The 17,346-nt window shown below is 44.0% G+C and overlaps 1 protein-coding gene across 13 annotated transcripts in view; it reads right to left on the bottom strand.

Annotated features, from left to right (window-relative positions):
• Nucleotides 1-17,346, bottom strand: part of PTPRT (protein tyrosine phosphatase, receptor type T) — a 1,163,284-nt gene that overhangs the window by 81,850 nt on the left and 1,064,088 nt on the right. For 8 of the 13 annotated variants that reach the window (XM_021078123.1, XM_021078122.1, XM_021078115.1 and 5 more), the window contains one exon: nucleotides 11,063-11,253. In XM_021078123.1, coding sequence (XP_020933782.1) covers nucleotides 11,063-11,253 — 191 coding nt within the window. The remainder of the gene's footprint in view (nucleotides 1-11,062; nucleotides 11,254-17,346) is intronic. The other 5 variants (XM_021078112.1, XM_021078114.1, XM_021078121.1 and 2 more) reach the window with 1 other exon arrangement.

Raw genomic sequence — 17,346 nt, forward strand, 5'->3', positions numbered from 1 at the left:
TCTTCCTGAGATGCACCATGGTTCCCCAATCCAGCTTGTTCAACACCAGGTATTTCCCACCACCCTCTTGTTGACACGTTTGAACTGAGAAATGAATGAGGAGCAGAAGCTGGCCAAGGTGAGAGCTAGGGGAAGAATGTTCCAGGCTGACAGTGACGACAGAGGCCCTGAGATGGAAGAAGCCTGGTATGTTCTAGAAATTGAAGGGAGGTGCTCCAGAGTCGAGAGAATAAGAAGAGCTGTTGGGTGACACAGAATGCGGACAGGGAGGGTGTGGAGCTCAGTCGAGGTCTTGTGGACCACGGCCAAGACTGAGTTATATTCTGAGTCAGTGGGAATGCTCTGGACATTTTTCATAACAAGAAGGCTGAGCTAGCACCAGTATCATGACAAGGGGCTGAGAACACTTGTCTCTTGAAACCTCCCTTTATCCTGCTTGACAGCCAGGGATCGAACTGGCATCCTCATGGATACTGGTAGGATTCATTTCCACTGTGCCACAATGGGAACTCCAAATTAAGGGTTTATAGTTCATTTGGGTAGGTATAATAATAGTATATTGGTGATGTTAAAAAATTAAAATAAAGAAAAATAGCTTTGCGTCCCTAAGATTACACATGAATTGAGAATACTACCTGTGTGTCAGTCTTCAGTCAACAGGGACCAAGACTTTGTTTCTCTCTCTGCCTGTGACAAACAGAGCGCTTGGCTCTGAGTATGAACTCAGTGAGCATTTGCTCAGCGATGATTCCGTGAGAACTAGTTACTCCCCAGGGACACTCAACCTAATGGGAGACTGAGGTCTGGGTCCTCTTGACCAGGACTCTGCCGGCCCTCCAGCCAAGGGTCATCCTTCTTCATACACTCTTCTTTGCACCTAAGCCTCTGTGAGTGATGCCCCCCAACCAAGGTGAAACATCAAAGCACAGAGCTTCCAAGAGCAGTTCCCCTTCCATGCAAGGCTAGGAGTGTCCTGCTCCATTTCTGTTCCCTGTTCATCCACTGACCTCAGCAGATTCTGACAGCTATGATGCCTTCCTCAATCCTCTTGGCTTGACTGTATCCCTGGAGATAATTGGATCTGATATGCCCCGGGGTGCAGCAAAACCAGGCCCAGGGAGTGCTGACCAGGCAATTCCTGGCTGATGCTCCAGGGCACAGCTGAGGGCCTGCTTCCTCCCTGATCAGGTCAGCCTGCTGGGATGCTCCCATGAGTTCATCCACCACTCTCCCGGTACAGAGAGAAGACCCTGGTGAGTCTTCAGGGAGGAGCCATTTCCACCTGGGTCATTCATCCATTTATCTTGTCAAGAAATATTTCTTGCCCATGAAGCATGTATATGAGGCAAGGAAAAGGCAGGGCTTTGCAAAAGGAAGACAGGCTAGAGTGTTTGGATATTTTTACTGTAAATCATTTCACCACTCCAAATCTCAATTAACTTTTCTGAAAATTAAGTCCATAATACATCCTTCAGTTAGGGGTGGGGAGGATCCAACTACTGGGGGCAGCACAGGGGATTCTTTTGCTGTTGAAACACCCTTATGCATCCTGATTGTTTCAGTGTTGAGATGACTCTACGCATTTGTTAAAACTCATCGAACTGAACACCCTGCCCCCTTCCAAAATACATTTTGCAGCATGTAAATTAAAACATGGAAAAAAATAATACATGTCATGGAGTTTTGTGATGATTAGTGATTACCCAAGGTAACACCTATGGGCACCTAACACAATGCCTGTCACCTAGCCTCTTCTATCCCAAGGGTACACTGTCCAACCCCCTTGGTTCACTCCCAGAATTCATTCTTTGCCTTACATTGATTGGAAACATCCAGTTTCTTGTCACAAGACCAAAGATGGGGAGCTCCCTGCAACATCCTCCCTGGTTTGCCTTGGACCAAAGGGGTTCCATGATGTAGGACTTTGATTAAAGTTAGGACCATCCTGGGAAAACTGGGACAAGCTGGTCATCCTAGGCAGAGGTAAGGCACAGTACTCAGGGAGTGAGAAAGAGTGTCAGGAGTGGTTGGAAACTTAAGGTCTCGTCTCAACTGTGGTCCCTGAGTTCATTAAATACCCATGTTTAATGAAGACCATGGCTAGCTTGGTGGATGGCAAGGACTTCCATGGATGTCTGTACAGGTTATAGACAACACAAAAGCACCACATCTAAGGAAGTGCCATGCATCCTGTGGACGTGATAGATTTCTGTATATATTATAAACATCTTCTGAAAGGTGATAAAGTTGAATATCTTGAGACAGGTGTACCTTTTGCTATTTCACTTTAAGGTCCTATATGAGTTAGCAGGGGCCATGGCAGAGGCCATGCTTTCAACAAATGCCTCCTTCTCTGCTGAAAAGAACATGCCTTAGGGATTATAAATGTGGACAGAGAAGGCAGGAGAGGATGACTAATGACGTCTACTCAGAGTGGCATCAAGAGAGCAAATATTATTGTGTGCCGTGTCACTAAATGGATAGTAATTTATGAGTTCTCCTGGGGAAGCTGAGTCGAAAATCAGATGGCAGCAAGATTAGGGTATTTGTCTGTGACAGGAGCTGGGAGCAAGCAGAATAGTTGAGACTGTGTTGCATGTAGAGTCAAAAAGCAGCCTTTAAAAGCCCCCATTCAAAGTGACAAGATCTCTTTTAAGTGACACATTTCAGGCCAGATGTTCTCAAACTTTGGTAGGAATCTAGATTTCTTAGGGAATTTGGTAGAATCCAGAGGTCTGGGCCCTGTCCTGGGCCAATGAGCCTCTGTCTCAGTATTCTTTTTTTCTTCTTCTTCTTTTTACAGGAGTACCTTTAGCATATGGAAGTGCCCAGACTAGGGGTCAAATTGGAGCTGCAGCTGCAGGCCAACACCATAGCCACAGCAACACTGGATCTGAGCCCCATCTTTGACCAACTTTGCAGCTCATGGCAACACCGAATCCTTCACCCACTGAGCAAGGCCAGGGATTGAATCTGCATCCTCATGGACGCTATGTTGGGTGCTTAACCTGCTGAGCCATAACAGGAACTCCTCAACATTCTTTATTAACTCCCCAGTTGATTGTGATACACAACATAGTTTAAGAACCACTGTTTCAGGCAGGAAGGTAAATGGAAACAGCCAATTCCTGGGGAAGACGCACCCCTAAGACACATTATGTCCCTATAGAGACAGTGCACAGATGTGAGAGTCTTTCTGTATTGGTGTCTTTCTTTAAGAAATACTGCCTTTTAAATTTCTGGACAGAACTATTCTTAATCATAAAGTTTTTCTCCAGCCCTCTGCAAATCAATTAAGTTACAATTTGGCATTAATGTACTATTTTTCAGATGCTTCAGAGAAGAGAGATGAGTGAGTAATACCCTGGTCCTACCTCCAAAAAGCCTACAGTATAAAGGGAAAGCTCATACTAGGGTACCTCTGTATCTCCCAGCTTTGAGCCTATGATCTAGAGGATCCCTGTATCCCATTCTAAGCTACAGACTTTTGGTACCATCCACACATTTTCTCCATCTGCACGCATGAGCTTCTGGTGGCTGTCTCTGGGTCAATAGCTCTCCCTTAAACTTGAAGTTGTCTAGAGTTAAGGGGTGGACTGTCAAAGACCATGATATTACCTTGTTAATTCTGTTTAGGAAAACTGTGTAAAATTCCTATTTAGATCTCCAACTTGTTTCATTTTTTAGGTCTCTTTTCATAGACAGGCATCTTTTTTTCCCTTCTAAGAGCTGGCTCATGACATTTAACTTCTTCTATGTTTATCAGCCCCTAAACAAGTGGTTCCCTCTGTCACACATGCTTTTTCTCTACTCAGCCTTCTACTCTTCTTCAACTCAGTGTCTCATCTTTTATGAAGCTTATGATTGATCTTGGCAGTAATAATTGACAAAGATAAAAAATAAACCACAAAACCTGCATTTACTCTGGACCGCCATTTCTCATGGGTTTATGATGCATGTTAGAGTTCTCTTATGTGATTACATGGTGTGATAAGTCCATAAGCTTCCTTTAAAGTAGGGTCTTTATTTCTTTTATTTATCTAACTATCTCCAGTACCCTACACAACAATGTAAGTTACTCAGTAGGTACTCAATAAGTGTTTCTGGCCAAATGAAGTACAAGCATATATTATCAGGCTTCAGGAATCCATTCTATGTAGTCAACATTTCACAGAAGATAAAAAGGGGACCCTAAGATGGAAAAGTCTTATCCAATTCCACCCAACATGTCAGGGAAATTTTGAGAACCAGGTCTTGGCTCTTAGTCAAGGAGTTTTCTCTGGTACCACCTGAAAACTACTCACTTTGTTGGGATTCCCATATTAAACAGAAAATATTGTTTCCAAAGTTATAAAAAGAAACCAAAATGTAAAAATAAGAATAAGCTCAAAAGAAAAGACTCAATTAAGGGTCTTATCACAAGCTCTTTCTGGTTAGAAAATTTCCAGATCTGAAACCACATGGGTTCCTGATGTCTTTGGGGCACCTCTGGAAATGGCGCAGTTTCTCCTTATTTTAAACCATGGAAAGTGGAATTAAATGAGCATGTGGAGTCAAGTCTTTTTATTTTTATAATTATGAGTTTCCAGAGTTGAAGAACAACCATGGTTTTCCCTTTCATGGTTTTGGCATCTGCCACTAATTCCCCATGCTCCTATCCAAGAATCACTCACTTGCAAACTGAGAAGCTAGACCAGAATCTCTCAGAGGTCACCTGCACTGGGATATTCTGTGACTGTTACCAACCAGAGCGAGAAAAAAATTGTGGGAGAAGCAGAAGGTCCACTCTGTCTCTGCTCAGGTGGCTCTGGGCAGAGAAGAGGGAACCTGGGGTGATTTGAAGCATCCATATCCATGATTACACCCCTTCAGGAGGCTGCCTGCTCATCATCACCCACAGATGACTAAGAGAAAGATAGCAACACTGGCCTCACCCCACACAAGCCATGCACATGGTGTGTCTGCCTAGAGTTGGAAAATGAACAAATGTTTGCTCTTATTAGGCTGCATCATATTCCTCACAGCTGTTCCTTGTTGCCTTAAATAGTCTTAATGGAGTTGTAATAACCAGATACCTTCTGGTTTCCCTACTGGGCTTGTTCTATTCATTATGAGGACAGGCTGTCTGGATTGGATTGGGCTTAACATGCTTCCTTTCCTTCTCTCCATCACAAAGTCACCTCATCCTGATGCCCCTGATCCTCCCCAAACTTGATACTCATCTGCCCATGATGGCGGGTGGGATTACAGGGCTCATGGACAACCCCACTCTCCCGCCAACATCTATTAGCATTGGATGACCTGCTTAGGGTTTTTGTTTGTAACTGGGGAAAGTGGGAGAATTGGGGCTGGGGGAGATAGGAGGGAAAGGAGGGAAGATCACATGCAAAAGCCCCTTGACTTTAACATCTTTCAATAGGAAGGTAGATTTGAGGGGTCACCACATGTCTCCATGGGCATCGGATGTGACCAGTGGCAAGTATAGCAGGTGGGGTGATGCGTCTGTTGGCATAAGCAGATCACATACTGAGGACTCTATGGGTCTCCTTAGAACAGCATCTCTCAACCATGAAACATGATAGTCACCTGGTGAGCTTAGAAAATACTGATCCCTGGATCTCACCTCCTACTTCTGACTTAACCAGTCTGAAGGATGGCCTGACATTTCTTTTTTTTTTTTTTCTTTTTGTCTTTTAGGGTCGTGCCTGTGGCATATGGAGGTTCCCAGGCTAGGGGCTGAATCCTAGCTGCAGCTACCAGCCTACACCACAGCCAAAACAATGCCAGATCTGAGCCGTGTCTGTGACTTACACCACAGCTCATGGCAACACCAGATCCTTACTCCACTGAACAAGGTCAGGGATCAAACCTGTGTCCTCGTGGATACTAGTCAGATTTGTTTCCCCTGAGCCACAATGGAAAGTCCTGAGCACTGGTGTTTTTAAAACTTCCCTGGGCCTGGGTAATTCTAATATGCAGTCAAGATTGAAAACCTCTAACACTCAGATCAATGCAGTAAACTAACCTTAGCCTCCTTGAGTTCTTAGGAACCCAAGGTCTCTGGTCAATCATAGTTGCTGGGACTTGAGACACAACTATGGCAGTGGTAGCCCCAGAGAGTGGGGTCCAGTGGAACTAAAGTGGGAGGAAGATCCAGGTGGACTGAACAATTGGTTCCTACTGAAACGCCCAATATAGCATGAACGTAAGCACTTTTTAGATCACTCTGACCAATGCCCTCACTCTCATTGCATAAAGATGAAAGTAGAGGCCCAGAGAGGGGGAATAACTGGCCCAAGGTCACCCAGGTACTTAATGAAAGAGATGGGAATTTAATATAGGCATTTTGACTTTCAATTCAGGATAATTCAAGTCACTGAACTTAAAGGAAATATGTATATGTATATATATATGTATATATATATATATATGGAGAGAGAGAGAGAGAGAGAGAGAGAGAGAGAGATGGATTCAAGTTTATATGCTAAAGAGAACAAGCTGATTTTATGGTTCTGCATGAAAGAAGGTGTGTGGGCTTGTCTGGGCACTGGGCCCAGTCTCCTGGTTCAGGCAATTCCATATTTTCCCTGAATTACTGTCCCAGCCGCCTACCTGCCTCTGGTCTCCCTGCTCTGATCTATGCAAAACAGTTGCATCTAAAATGCAAATCCAGCCTAAAAAAGCCTGCTCCTCATTGCTCCTGGAATGAAATCCAAACTCCTCAGTCTGACAAAATCCCCTTGCCCCCACCCCATGCTGCCCCTATGAACAGTTCAGCCTCATCTCTCTCTATGCTCCTTCCTATTTCTCAAGCTGTGGTTCCAGCTTTATGTCTTCCAGAAAGCCACTGGCATGCATCCTCGGGCTAAACTTAATGCATGCCACCCTCTAGGGGTTCCCATAGCACTCTGTGGATACCTCTATTGTGATATGTTGCTCATTTTGCGTTTAAATGGTCAGTTTACATATCCATATTTAAGAATAAGGCCCCCAGAAGGACAGGAGTTTATCTCATCTCCTTAGTTCCTAGTGCCCAGTTCAATGCCTGGTCTATGGAAAGTGCTCAACATCTTACAGTTGAAACTCCCTTGGTCTTCGCCTCTGTCTGGGCTCACTTGCTCAGTGACTTTGAACAGTCTTGTGGCTTTAGTATCATCTCTATGTCAACGACTCCCCAAGTTTCCTCCCCAGTCCAGGCTTCTTTCCCAAATTCTAGGCTCATATATCCCACTATCTACTTTGGATCGCCACTAACTGTACATCTTAGTTCAAAAGTGAACTTCCCATTCTTTCACTGTCTCCCAGTCTGCTCGGTCTGCAGCTTTCCCATCTCCACTGCTGGCAACTCCATCCTGCTGGTGGCTTGAGGAATAGCCTGGGAGTCACCTTGGATTCCTCTCTTTCTCTCACATGCCATGTCTAATGGGTTAGAAAACCCTGTTGGCTCTATCTTTAAAATGCATTCGGAATCCAGCCACTTCTCGCCAACCCACTGCCACTGTCATCATTGTCCTGCTTGGTTACTGCAGTGGCTTCTCAACTGGTTTCCCTGTTTTTACCCTTTCCTCCCTCCATCTATTCTCCACAAAGTAGCTAGAATCAGTCTTTCAAAATAATGTCAGGAAACCACCACTTGTCTTTTCAAAACTCTGTGGTGGCTTTCCATCTCATTTAGAGTAAAGGCCAAAATTCTTACAGTGGTTTACAAGGTACTATATGGCCAGGCCCCCTTTACCTCTCCAATAACACCTTCTGTTACTTTTCCTCCTTGTTCACTCAACTCACGTCACCTTTGCACATGCCAGATACATTAATCCCTTGATCTGGACTCTCTTCCCCCAGATATTTTCCACCACGCCTCTGCTCAGATCTCATCTTCCAATTAAAGGCTGCCCTTTCACCCTGTTTAATATTGGAACCTGCTTCCTTCATGTTCGTGGAATGTATCATCTCCATTCCATGCTTTTCCTGTAGTATGTACTTATGGAAGATTGCATGATCCGCAGATTTTTTTGTTTCTTTTTCTTTTTACGTTGGTATCTGCGGCACATGGAAGTTCCCAGGCTAGGGGTCTCATCAGAGTTACAGCTGTCGGCCTATGCCACAGCCACAGCAAGGCGGGATCTGAGCCACGTCTGTGACCTGCACCACAGCTCATGGCCATGCTGGGTCCTTAACCCACCGAGTGAGGCCAGGGATCAAACCCACGTCCTGTGACTACTAGTCTGGTTCTCAACCCGCTGAGCCACAATGGGAACTCTGATCCACACATTATATTTTCCAACATCTCTTGTTCTACACTATCTTTTAGACAATCTTGCAGCTGTGCCTCTCTCCATCAAGAGATGGAGTGTAATTCCCCTCCCCTAGAACACACTTATTATTGAAGACGGGTTTCCTCTGCTAGCACATAAGCTTCATGAGGGCATGGATCTTTGCCTGTTCTCTATCATATCCTAGATATCCAGAACAGTCCCTGGGAATAGTAAATATTCCATAAATTTTTAATGAACCAATTTTTAAGTGATTATAAAACTAAATCGATTTTTATAAGACACAGCTTGCTATAGCTGAGAGGTCCCTTATATGTCAACTTGTCAAACCCACTTATTTGTATAAAAAAAAAAAATTGAGTGGGGCAAGGGAGTGACAGGCAACAAATAGCACAGAGCATGTGGGCTTGAGAGTAGGATGGAAGACCCAGGAGTCTCAGATCTACAATAGGAAAGAATCTTCATGTAGATTTGTGATTCTGTGCTTGGAGCCTTGGTGATCAAAGCAGTATCCAGCTCCAGTCTAAGGAAAGACATTGTGGAAAGACTCCCATTAAGTAACATTTTCCAATTAACATCCAGTTAATCAGGAAATGCTGTTAACTAGAAGCTAGGCATTTTAAAGCTACCTGTTTAATATAATTTGAACTAATTGAGGGCAAGTCTGATCTACTTAGTGGATACTTCTGGTCGAGGTCCAAATGATAGAATAACATATCCTATTTACACTCTCATTATAAAAGCAGCTTATTTCCATGCTACGAAGTTCATAAAATGCAAAAGGGCACCCAGAAAAAGTTAAAAAAAATATGACCATGCAGGGATGCAGTGATGGATGCTTTTTTGATAACATTCTAGAAGGAAATGCGCCAAAGTCATCTAATGTATTTGTATTTTTGTTTTCAAATTTTAGATTGCAAGGTCTTAGAACAGTGTTTCTCAGGCGTTGACTACTTGGCTCCCTTTCTGATAAGTCATGAAAGCCTCTTAATACTATTTGAAACTTTAAAACAAATTAAAACATGATGGCTAATGACTTATTAAACCTTCATGATGCTGAATATGACTTTACAAACAACACATCCTCTCCTAATATTCACTCACCAGACAGATCCGTACTACTGAATGTAAGTACACAGACATGCCCCCACCACCCCACCCCACACTTTAAAGGGTTGTGACCATGCAACCAACCTCCTAGGAAAATAAGACCCAGGGCTGCGAGGTGATGAGAGCATCTCCTGCAACTCTTATCCCAATAACCTTCCAAAATTTATAGATTTAGTAGATGAAAAATGCTATTTTACTTAGGCCATATTTGAAATTAACTGCTGCTTCCCCTGAGCTGGTAATTACTCACATCCATTGACATAAACAGTTTTGTTCTCATAAATGTGTCAAACCTGCCTCTTGCTACCATGTTTTACATTCTCATAAAGTTTTAAGACCAGACAGGCCCTTAGTCATCACCTTATCCAAACTCTTCATTCAACTAATAAAGAATTTTAACACTCAGGTAGCACTATGACAGATCACAGAGTTTGCAGTGGTGGAATCCAGCTGTCTGGACACCCGCACCCCCCGCCCTAGTTGAACACAATTTCATGACCTCACACAGCTTCTGAAATCCTGCTTTGTAAGCGCTTTCTCAGAATATAGACTGAGAGATAAACTTAGTCTGCAGTATCAAAAATTCCAAATATGTGGTGTCTGAGTCAAGGCATTTTCACTGCATGCAGTGAAACTGAACCTAGCATATTTGGGGCACGCAATGCATGTTAAAAAAAAAAAAACACACAGACACAGAAAAGAACTAGTGCAAATAACTCAGAGCCTAGCACACAGTAAATGCTCACAAGATATTTTGGGAAGGAAGGAGGAGAGGGAGAGAGAGAGGAAAGGAAAAAACAAGAGGTGCCTATTTTCAAAGCTGCCTGCAGCTGGATTTCTGACCTGCATAACAGGGTACCAAACTTGGGGAATGAGGAGCCCTGGACAGAAAAACATCTTAATGAGTTTCTCCTTTTTCCTTCCACTTCTCCTTTGTAAAAGGTGAGGCCTGATGGGCAAGGTCTGAAACAAAAGGAGTGAGGCAAAGTAAGCTAAATTGTTCTGCAAAATAAAGGAGGGGGTGGGGGGGATGCTTTTCTTGGCTGCTAGAAAAAAAGAGGGGGAAAAAAAGGAAAATTTGAGGCTGCTAAAAAGAATACTAGGGAAGGAAGTGGATAGAGATGTGGCAGGTAACCAGAACCTCAGGACGACTTTTGCTCAGGTGCTTCCTATACTCAGCAGCAATCCTTCTGCGATGTCTTAAACCTCAGTAATGATGGCTTTCTCAAGTCCTAGGCAGGAGAGATGTGCTGGGAAGGAAGAGAAGGGGGTCTGATGCAGGGGGGACAGGCAGGTACAGAGAGAGGAAAGAGGCAGTCACCAGATGAGATATTGACTCAATGGACGGTGGGTGTTGAGAAGATAACCAAAGCTTGACAATGAGGCAAGAGGTGACCAGGAGCAAGAAGGACTCCTAGAAATCACCAGTGGGGGCCATCTGCTGGCTTTTCTACAACATGTGGAATGGAGGCTTGAGCCATTCTACCTTTCTGTTGAAGGGAAGTGTGACTCCAAACTGGTGCAGTAAGTCTGGGTGGGGACTGAGATGGTGCACTTCAGACATGTTCCCAGGTGGCACTGATGCTGCTGACCCAGGGATCACACTTGGAGTTGCAAGACTATGGCACCCATGAAGCCTCTGCACCCAGCAAGGAGTTTCCCACAGGCTGGTCTCTTACCTCATATTCCTCCTTGAACCCATAGCCCTGGCCTCTCTTCATCTGGGTGATGTGTTGGAGCAGGTCAGCCACCCGGATGGCTGGCTGGAACTGGTCCCGAGGGTAGCTCATCTCCACGGGGTCGCAGGCCCGGTAGGGGTGCGTCTGGATGGTCAGGGTGGGCTGGGACAGCTCCCCGCGGCTGCCATCTGCTTCAAAGAGAAGGAGGAAAAACAGACCATTACCTATAGGAGTTTTGTCCTCAGCCCTCCATGCCTCCTCCAGGTCAACGTGAAGAGGGCAGAGGGCACTAAGTCAGGACTCAGCTGATCAGGAAACCACAGAAAGTACCGAAGCACACTGTTTTCCTGGCATGGCTGTGGCAGTCGATTTAAAAATTAAAACACACAGGAGTTCCTGCCGTGGTGCAGTGGTTAATGAATCTGACTAGGAACCATGAGGTTGCAGGTTTGATCCCTGGCCTTGCTCAGTGGGTTAAGGATCCAGCGTTGCCGTGAGCTGTGGTGTAGGTGGCAGACGCAGCTCGAATCCCGTGTTGCTGTGGCTCTGGTGTAGGCTGGCGGCTACAGCTCCAATTAGACCCCTCGCCTGGGAACCTCCATATGCCGTGGGAGTGGCCCTAGAAAAGGCAAAAAGACAAAAAAAAAAAAAAATAAAACACACAAACCAGTAACACAGTAACCCTTGGTTCCTTTCTATTTCAAGGGTGCATCTTGATGGAGAACAAAGTTCCAGCCTGGCAGTCTTCTCCTGCCTGTCTCTATACTTCCTGGCTTATCTGGATGGTATTGGCCCATCCTGGCCAGTCCCAGAACCCATGAGAAGCCAGGCAAGCTGGACATGGGGAACACCCTCCTGTGTAGAAGGTAGATGGCCTGGAATTGTCTCTGGTGCCTGTCTGCAGGTGAGGAGAGCCTCCGGTCCCTGGAGATCAGAGCTATGCTTCTGCTTCTGGTCCATGGGCCTGCATCCCTGTGACATGGTTTCTCCACTAGTTTGTTTCCCTTAGGCTGGATTCTAGGAGGACTTGAAGCAGACAGCAGGGGCCCTCCAGCTATGGGTTCTGCAACAGTGATCACCTTCTGTCTACTGTCTCATTTCCCCATCAATTAACACTCGTGATCCAGGAGTGATGCTGAACCTTCCTCGCAGGTAGGGAAGCCTGAATCTCTTCCTTCAGTCCTGCCAGCTATTTCTCCCAGGCCTGGATCCTATGCCTTATCTCTTTCATAAAATCTCTCCTTAGTATAATAAGATCTCTAATCTCCCCTGATAATAATCCTTCTGTCCACTGAATTGCTTAACTGCCCCCTATTAGTTTGGCCACCCTGGAAACTGATGTCTGCTGAGGTTGGAATTTGATTTTCCTTGATTCTACTTTCTTACCATATTAACTCCCTGCCAGACATACACTGTCAGTCTTTTGGGGTCAATTCACCTCATCCAGAACCACTGAGGCTTGGTCTTCCTAATCTTCTCCCCAAGACATGACAGTCTATGCCCTAAACCCTCCTATTGGTGGCATGCATAAGAGAACTGCCAGACTTGATGTGTCTCACCCAGATGTTTTCAGGCACTGCAAGGCCCCAAGGCAGACCCCACTGCCTTGTCAAACTCATGAGATCTATGCCAAACTCATTCCCTGGGAGGTTTCGCATCTATGCCTCATTTTCTGCAACTTATCTTTTCAAAATCCGTGTTTCTTTCAGCTTGTTTGTCTCTAGGTCATGATAATCCATCAAACATCAGTTCTGTATGTGAAAGTGGACTTTCCACCTGTGTGACAGCATAGCAAAACTGTCCGAGTAGAGAAAGGACTGTTTAGAGTGAGTAGATGCAAACTGTTATGGATGGGCAATGAGGTCCTGCTGTACAGCACAGGGAACTATACCTAATCTCTTGGGATGGAACATGATGGCAGATAATATGAGAAAAATAATGTATGTGTGTGTGTGTGTGTGTGTGTGTGTGTGTGTGTGTATGACTGGGTCTCTTTGCTATAGAGCAGAATTTAGCACAACATTGTAAACCAACTACACTTTAATAAAAATTTTAAAATTTTAAAACAGAAAAAGAAAGGACTGCCAACAGAAAGATCTAGAATGTATAGGCTTATGCACCAGGAAGAAGGGCTTAGATGAGATGTTAGTACCACTTCCCCAAGAAGTATGAGAAAAATACTGCTTATCTTTCTTCTGTGGTTTCAGGTAACAGGTAACATGTCTTCAATGGCATTGCTTAAGTACAGAGCTTGGCCATGTGAGGGCTGCATTCGTTCTCCATGGCACCCTTGTGATTAGGACTTAGATTTACTGAGCCCTTGCTCTGTGGCTGCAAGTCTGGTCCGCACTGGAAATGTACAGAATACAGATTTCACTCTCAAGGCTTGATGGTCTAGTAGGGAAGGCAGACAAAAAGAAGCATTGGAAGCACAAGAAAAGGATCTGGAGAAGCCAAACACAGCTAGGTGAGAGCAAAGAAATAGGGGAGGAGTGGAGGTGGAGGGTAGAAATGTGATGAGGAGAAAGCTATAAGAGATGGTGTGAGGTAGGCCTACCAAAGGCTGTGAAGGTCTAGGAATCAAGCCAGTGGGAAGCTACTGATGGATTTTAGGACGACTTCTTTTCTTTAATAACTCAAGAGATTTCTTGTAGGTGCCCCAGCTGCCATGAATATGAGGCATCCTTATAGGAAGTATCACTTCTGTGATGGTGCCATGCAGTTGGGGATGGAGAAGAAAGGGGTCCTGGAGTTTGCTTTTCTAGTCGGTCCCCAGGAGAGGGTGGACCAGAGTCAGCACCTGGAGCCCTATGAGTGTCTCCCTCTTAAGCCACCATCCCATATGGCAACAGATGTCCTCAGAAACCCAGGGGCCTGAGGTTCAGGCTGCCTGGGAGACCAGGTGCCTGGCAGAGACAGGCTTCTTAGGAATGGGCACCTGATAATTTTTGTAAGATGCCGAATGTTTCCAAAACCAAAGAGCTACTAATATGGATATTTCCCCTAAACACATTGCTAGACAGACTGTAAACTTGGTGTCAGCAAAACCAACACTGGAATGGAAAATACATGTGTCTGAAATTTAGCAACTTGTATTGCTGTAACATTTGTAAAAATGTCAATGCCAGTGCTAATGATGCTATGAAGACTCGGAACCAAGGGATTTTCAAGGTTTATTAATTCAACTAGTTGGACTCCCTTTTCCCATGTATCTCACTTCACCTATTCCCTTATTAACCTCTGATAATGCAGAAGTGATGCCTTTTATCACACCCCATTTCACCAGACGCACTATACTTAATTTTCCATCATTAGGTTTAATGAAAACCCAATTTCACATCTCACTTCTCTCAGGAACCTACAAGTAATGCTACGTTTTTATCAGCCCCAATTAAAAAGCGTTATGATGTTCCTATTCGAGTGGGAGCCTTAAAACTAATGTGCGATTCTGCTGCTAATTCAACAAGGGCGCTGGAACTCACATGCTGCTCATAAAATGTAACTCAAACCAGCTGGCCCAGGGAGAGACCATTTTTCATTTTTCTCCTCCCTAGACCCTTCATTTTCACACCATTTCAATGTCTCATTTATGGATCTTGCATGTTTATTTATCACACAATAATATTTTGGATTTCATTTGTACCTTTTTCCATAGATGTTGCCTAAGCCTGAGAATTCCCCTGCCACGAGTCTTGTCACTGCCCATGAGGGGTTTGTGGCATGAGCAGAGGGATTATGGTGATGTGTGTGTGTGTGAGATGCTGGGTCACCACCGTCCCTCTGATTTCCTTTTCTCTCTCTCTCTACTTTCTTCCTTGAGAATCTGGCTCTGACCTTCTCTTTCTTTTTTATCCCCCTGCTACCAGCCATTATCAATTTCCCACATACAGTGGGGGTCACACATTTGCTTTCATTTGCTAGGAATTTCCAGCAAGTTAACTGGTTAAAAGATTTTTTAACTGTCACTGTATGCAGATGACATGATACTATACATAGAAAACCCTAAGGACTCAACCCCAAAACTACTTGAACTGATTAATAAATTCAGCAAAGTAGCAGGATATAAGATTAACATTCAGAAGTCAGTTGCATTTCTGTATACCAGCAATGAAATATTAGAAAAGGAATACAAAAATACGATACCTTTTAAAATTGCACCTCACAAAATCAAATACCTCGGAATACACCTGACCAAGGAGGTAAAGGACCTATATGCCGAGAACTATAAAACTTTAATCAAAGAAATCAAAGAAGATGTAAAGAAATGGAAAGATATTCCATGTTCCTGGATTGGGAAAATCAATATTGTAAAAATGGCCATACTACCCAAAGCAATCTACAGATTCAATGCAATCCCTATCAAATTACCCATGACATTTTTCATAGAACTAGAACAATCCAAACATTTATATGGAACAACGAAAGACCCAGAATCGCCAAAGCAATCCTGAGAAACAAAAACCAAGCAGGAGGCATAACTCTCCCAGACTTCAAGAAATACTACAAAGCCACAGTCATCAAAACAGTGTGGTACTGGTATCAAAACAGACAGACAGACCAATGGAACAGAATAGAGAACCCGGAAATAAACCCTGACACCTATGGTCAATTAATCTTTGACAAGGGAGGCAAGAACATAAAATGGGAAAAAGAAAGTCTATTCAGCAAGCATTGCTGGGAAACCTGGACAGCTGCATGCAAAGCCATGAAACTAGAACACACCCTCACACCATGCACAAAAATAAACTCCAAATGGCTGAAAGACTTAAATATACGACAGGACACCATCAAACTCCTAGAAGAAAACATAGGCAAAACACTCTCTGACATCAACATCATGAATATTTTCTCAGGGCAGTCTCCCAAAGCAATAGAAACTAGAGCAAAAATAAACCCATGGGACCTCATCAAACTGAAAAGCTTTTGCACAGCAAAGGAAACCCAAAAGAAAACAAAAAGACAACTTACAGAATGGGAGAAAATAGTTTCAAATGATGCAACTGACAAGGGCTTAATCTCCAGAATATATAAACAACTTATACAACCCAACAGCAAAAAAGCCAATCAATCAATGGAAAAATGGGCAAAAGACCTGAATAGACATTTCTCCAAAGAAGATATACAGATGGCCAACAAACACATGAAAAAATGCTCAACATCGCTGATTATAAGAGAAATGCAAATCAAAACTACCATGAGATATCACCTCACACCAGTCAGAATGGCCATCATTAATAAATCCACAAATAACAAGTGCTGGAGGGGCTGTGGAGAAAAGGGAACCCTCCTGCACTGCTGGTGGGAATGTAAACTGGTACAGCCACTATGGAGAACAGTTTGGAGGTACCTTAGAAATCTATACATAGAACTTCCATATGACCCCGCAATCCCACTCTTGGGCATCTATCCAGACAAAACTCTACTTAAAAGAGACATGTGCACCCGCATGTTCATTGCAGCACTACTCACAATAGCCAGGACATGGAAACAACCCAAATGTCCATCGACAGAGGATTGGATTCCATTGTATATACACAATGGAATACTACTCAGCCATAAAAAAGAATGACATAATGCCACTTGCAGCAACATGGATGGAACTAGAGAATCTCATCCTGAGTGAAATGAGCCAGAAAGACAAGACAAATACCATATGATATCACTTATAACTGGAATCTAATATCCAGCACAAATGAACATCTCCTCAGAAAAGAAAATCATGGACTTGGAGAAGAGACTTGTGGCTGCCTGATGGGAGGGGGAGGGAGTGGGAGGGATCGGGAGCTTGGGCTTATCAGACACAACTTAGAATAGATTTACAAGGAGATCCTGCTGAATAGCATTGAGAACTTTGTCTAGATACTCATGTTGCAACAGAAGAAAGGGTGGGGGGAAAAATGTAATTGAAATGTATACATGTAAGGATAACTTGACCCCCTTGCTGTACAGTGGGAAAATAAAAAAAAATTATTAAAATAAAAAAAAATTTTACTGAATATCTATACTGTACGAAGCACAGTGTTAGATACAAGTACGGAGAGGAGGGTACAAGAAAGTATGTTCAGAGGGGGATAAGCATGCCACAGCCCTTGTAGGAGAGAAGAGATCAGATGTGCATAAACTAGTCTGACCAAGGTGGGAAGGGAAGGAGGGGCTCCTGGGAGGAGGGAGGGTGACACGCTGCAAAGTTAGCCATCATGGAAACATTTCCCAAGATTTAGGCATTCGCATCCCATTTCTGCGGTTTTGGCCATGTACCAGCCCTATGCAATAGAACTCTACGA

The sequence above is a fragment of the Sus scrofa genome, chromosome 17 (assembly GCF_000003025.6).
Source record: "Sus scrofa isolate TJ Tabasco breed Duroc chromosome 17, Sscrofa11.1, whole genome shotgun sequence".
Classification (NCBI taxonomy): domain Eukaryota; kingdom Metazoa; phylum Chordata; class Mammalia; order Artiodactyla; family Suidae; genus Sus; species Sus scrofa.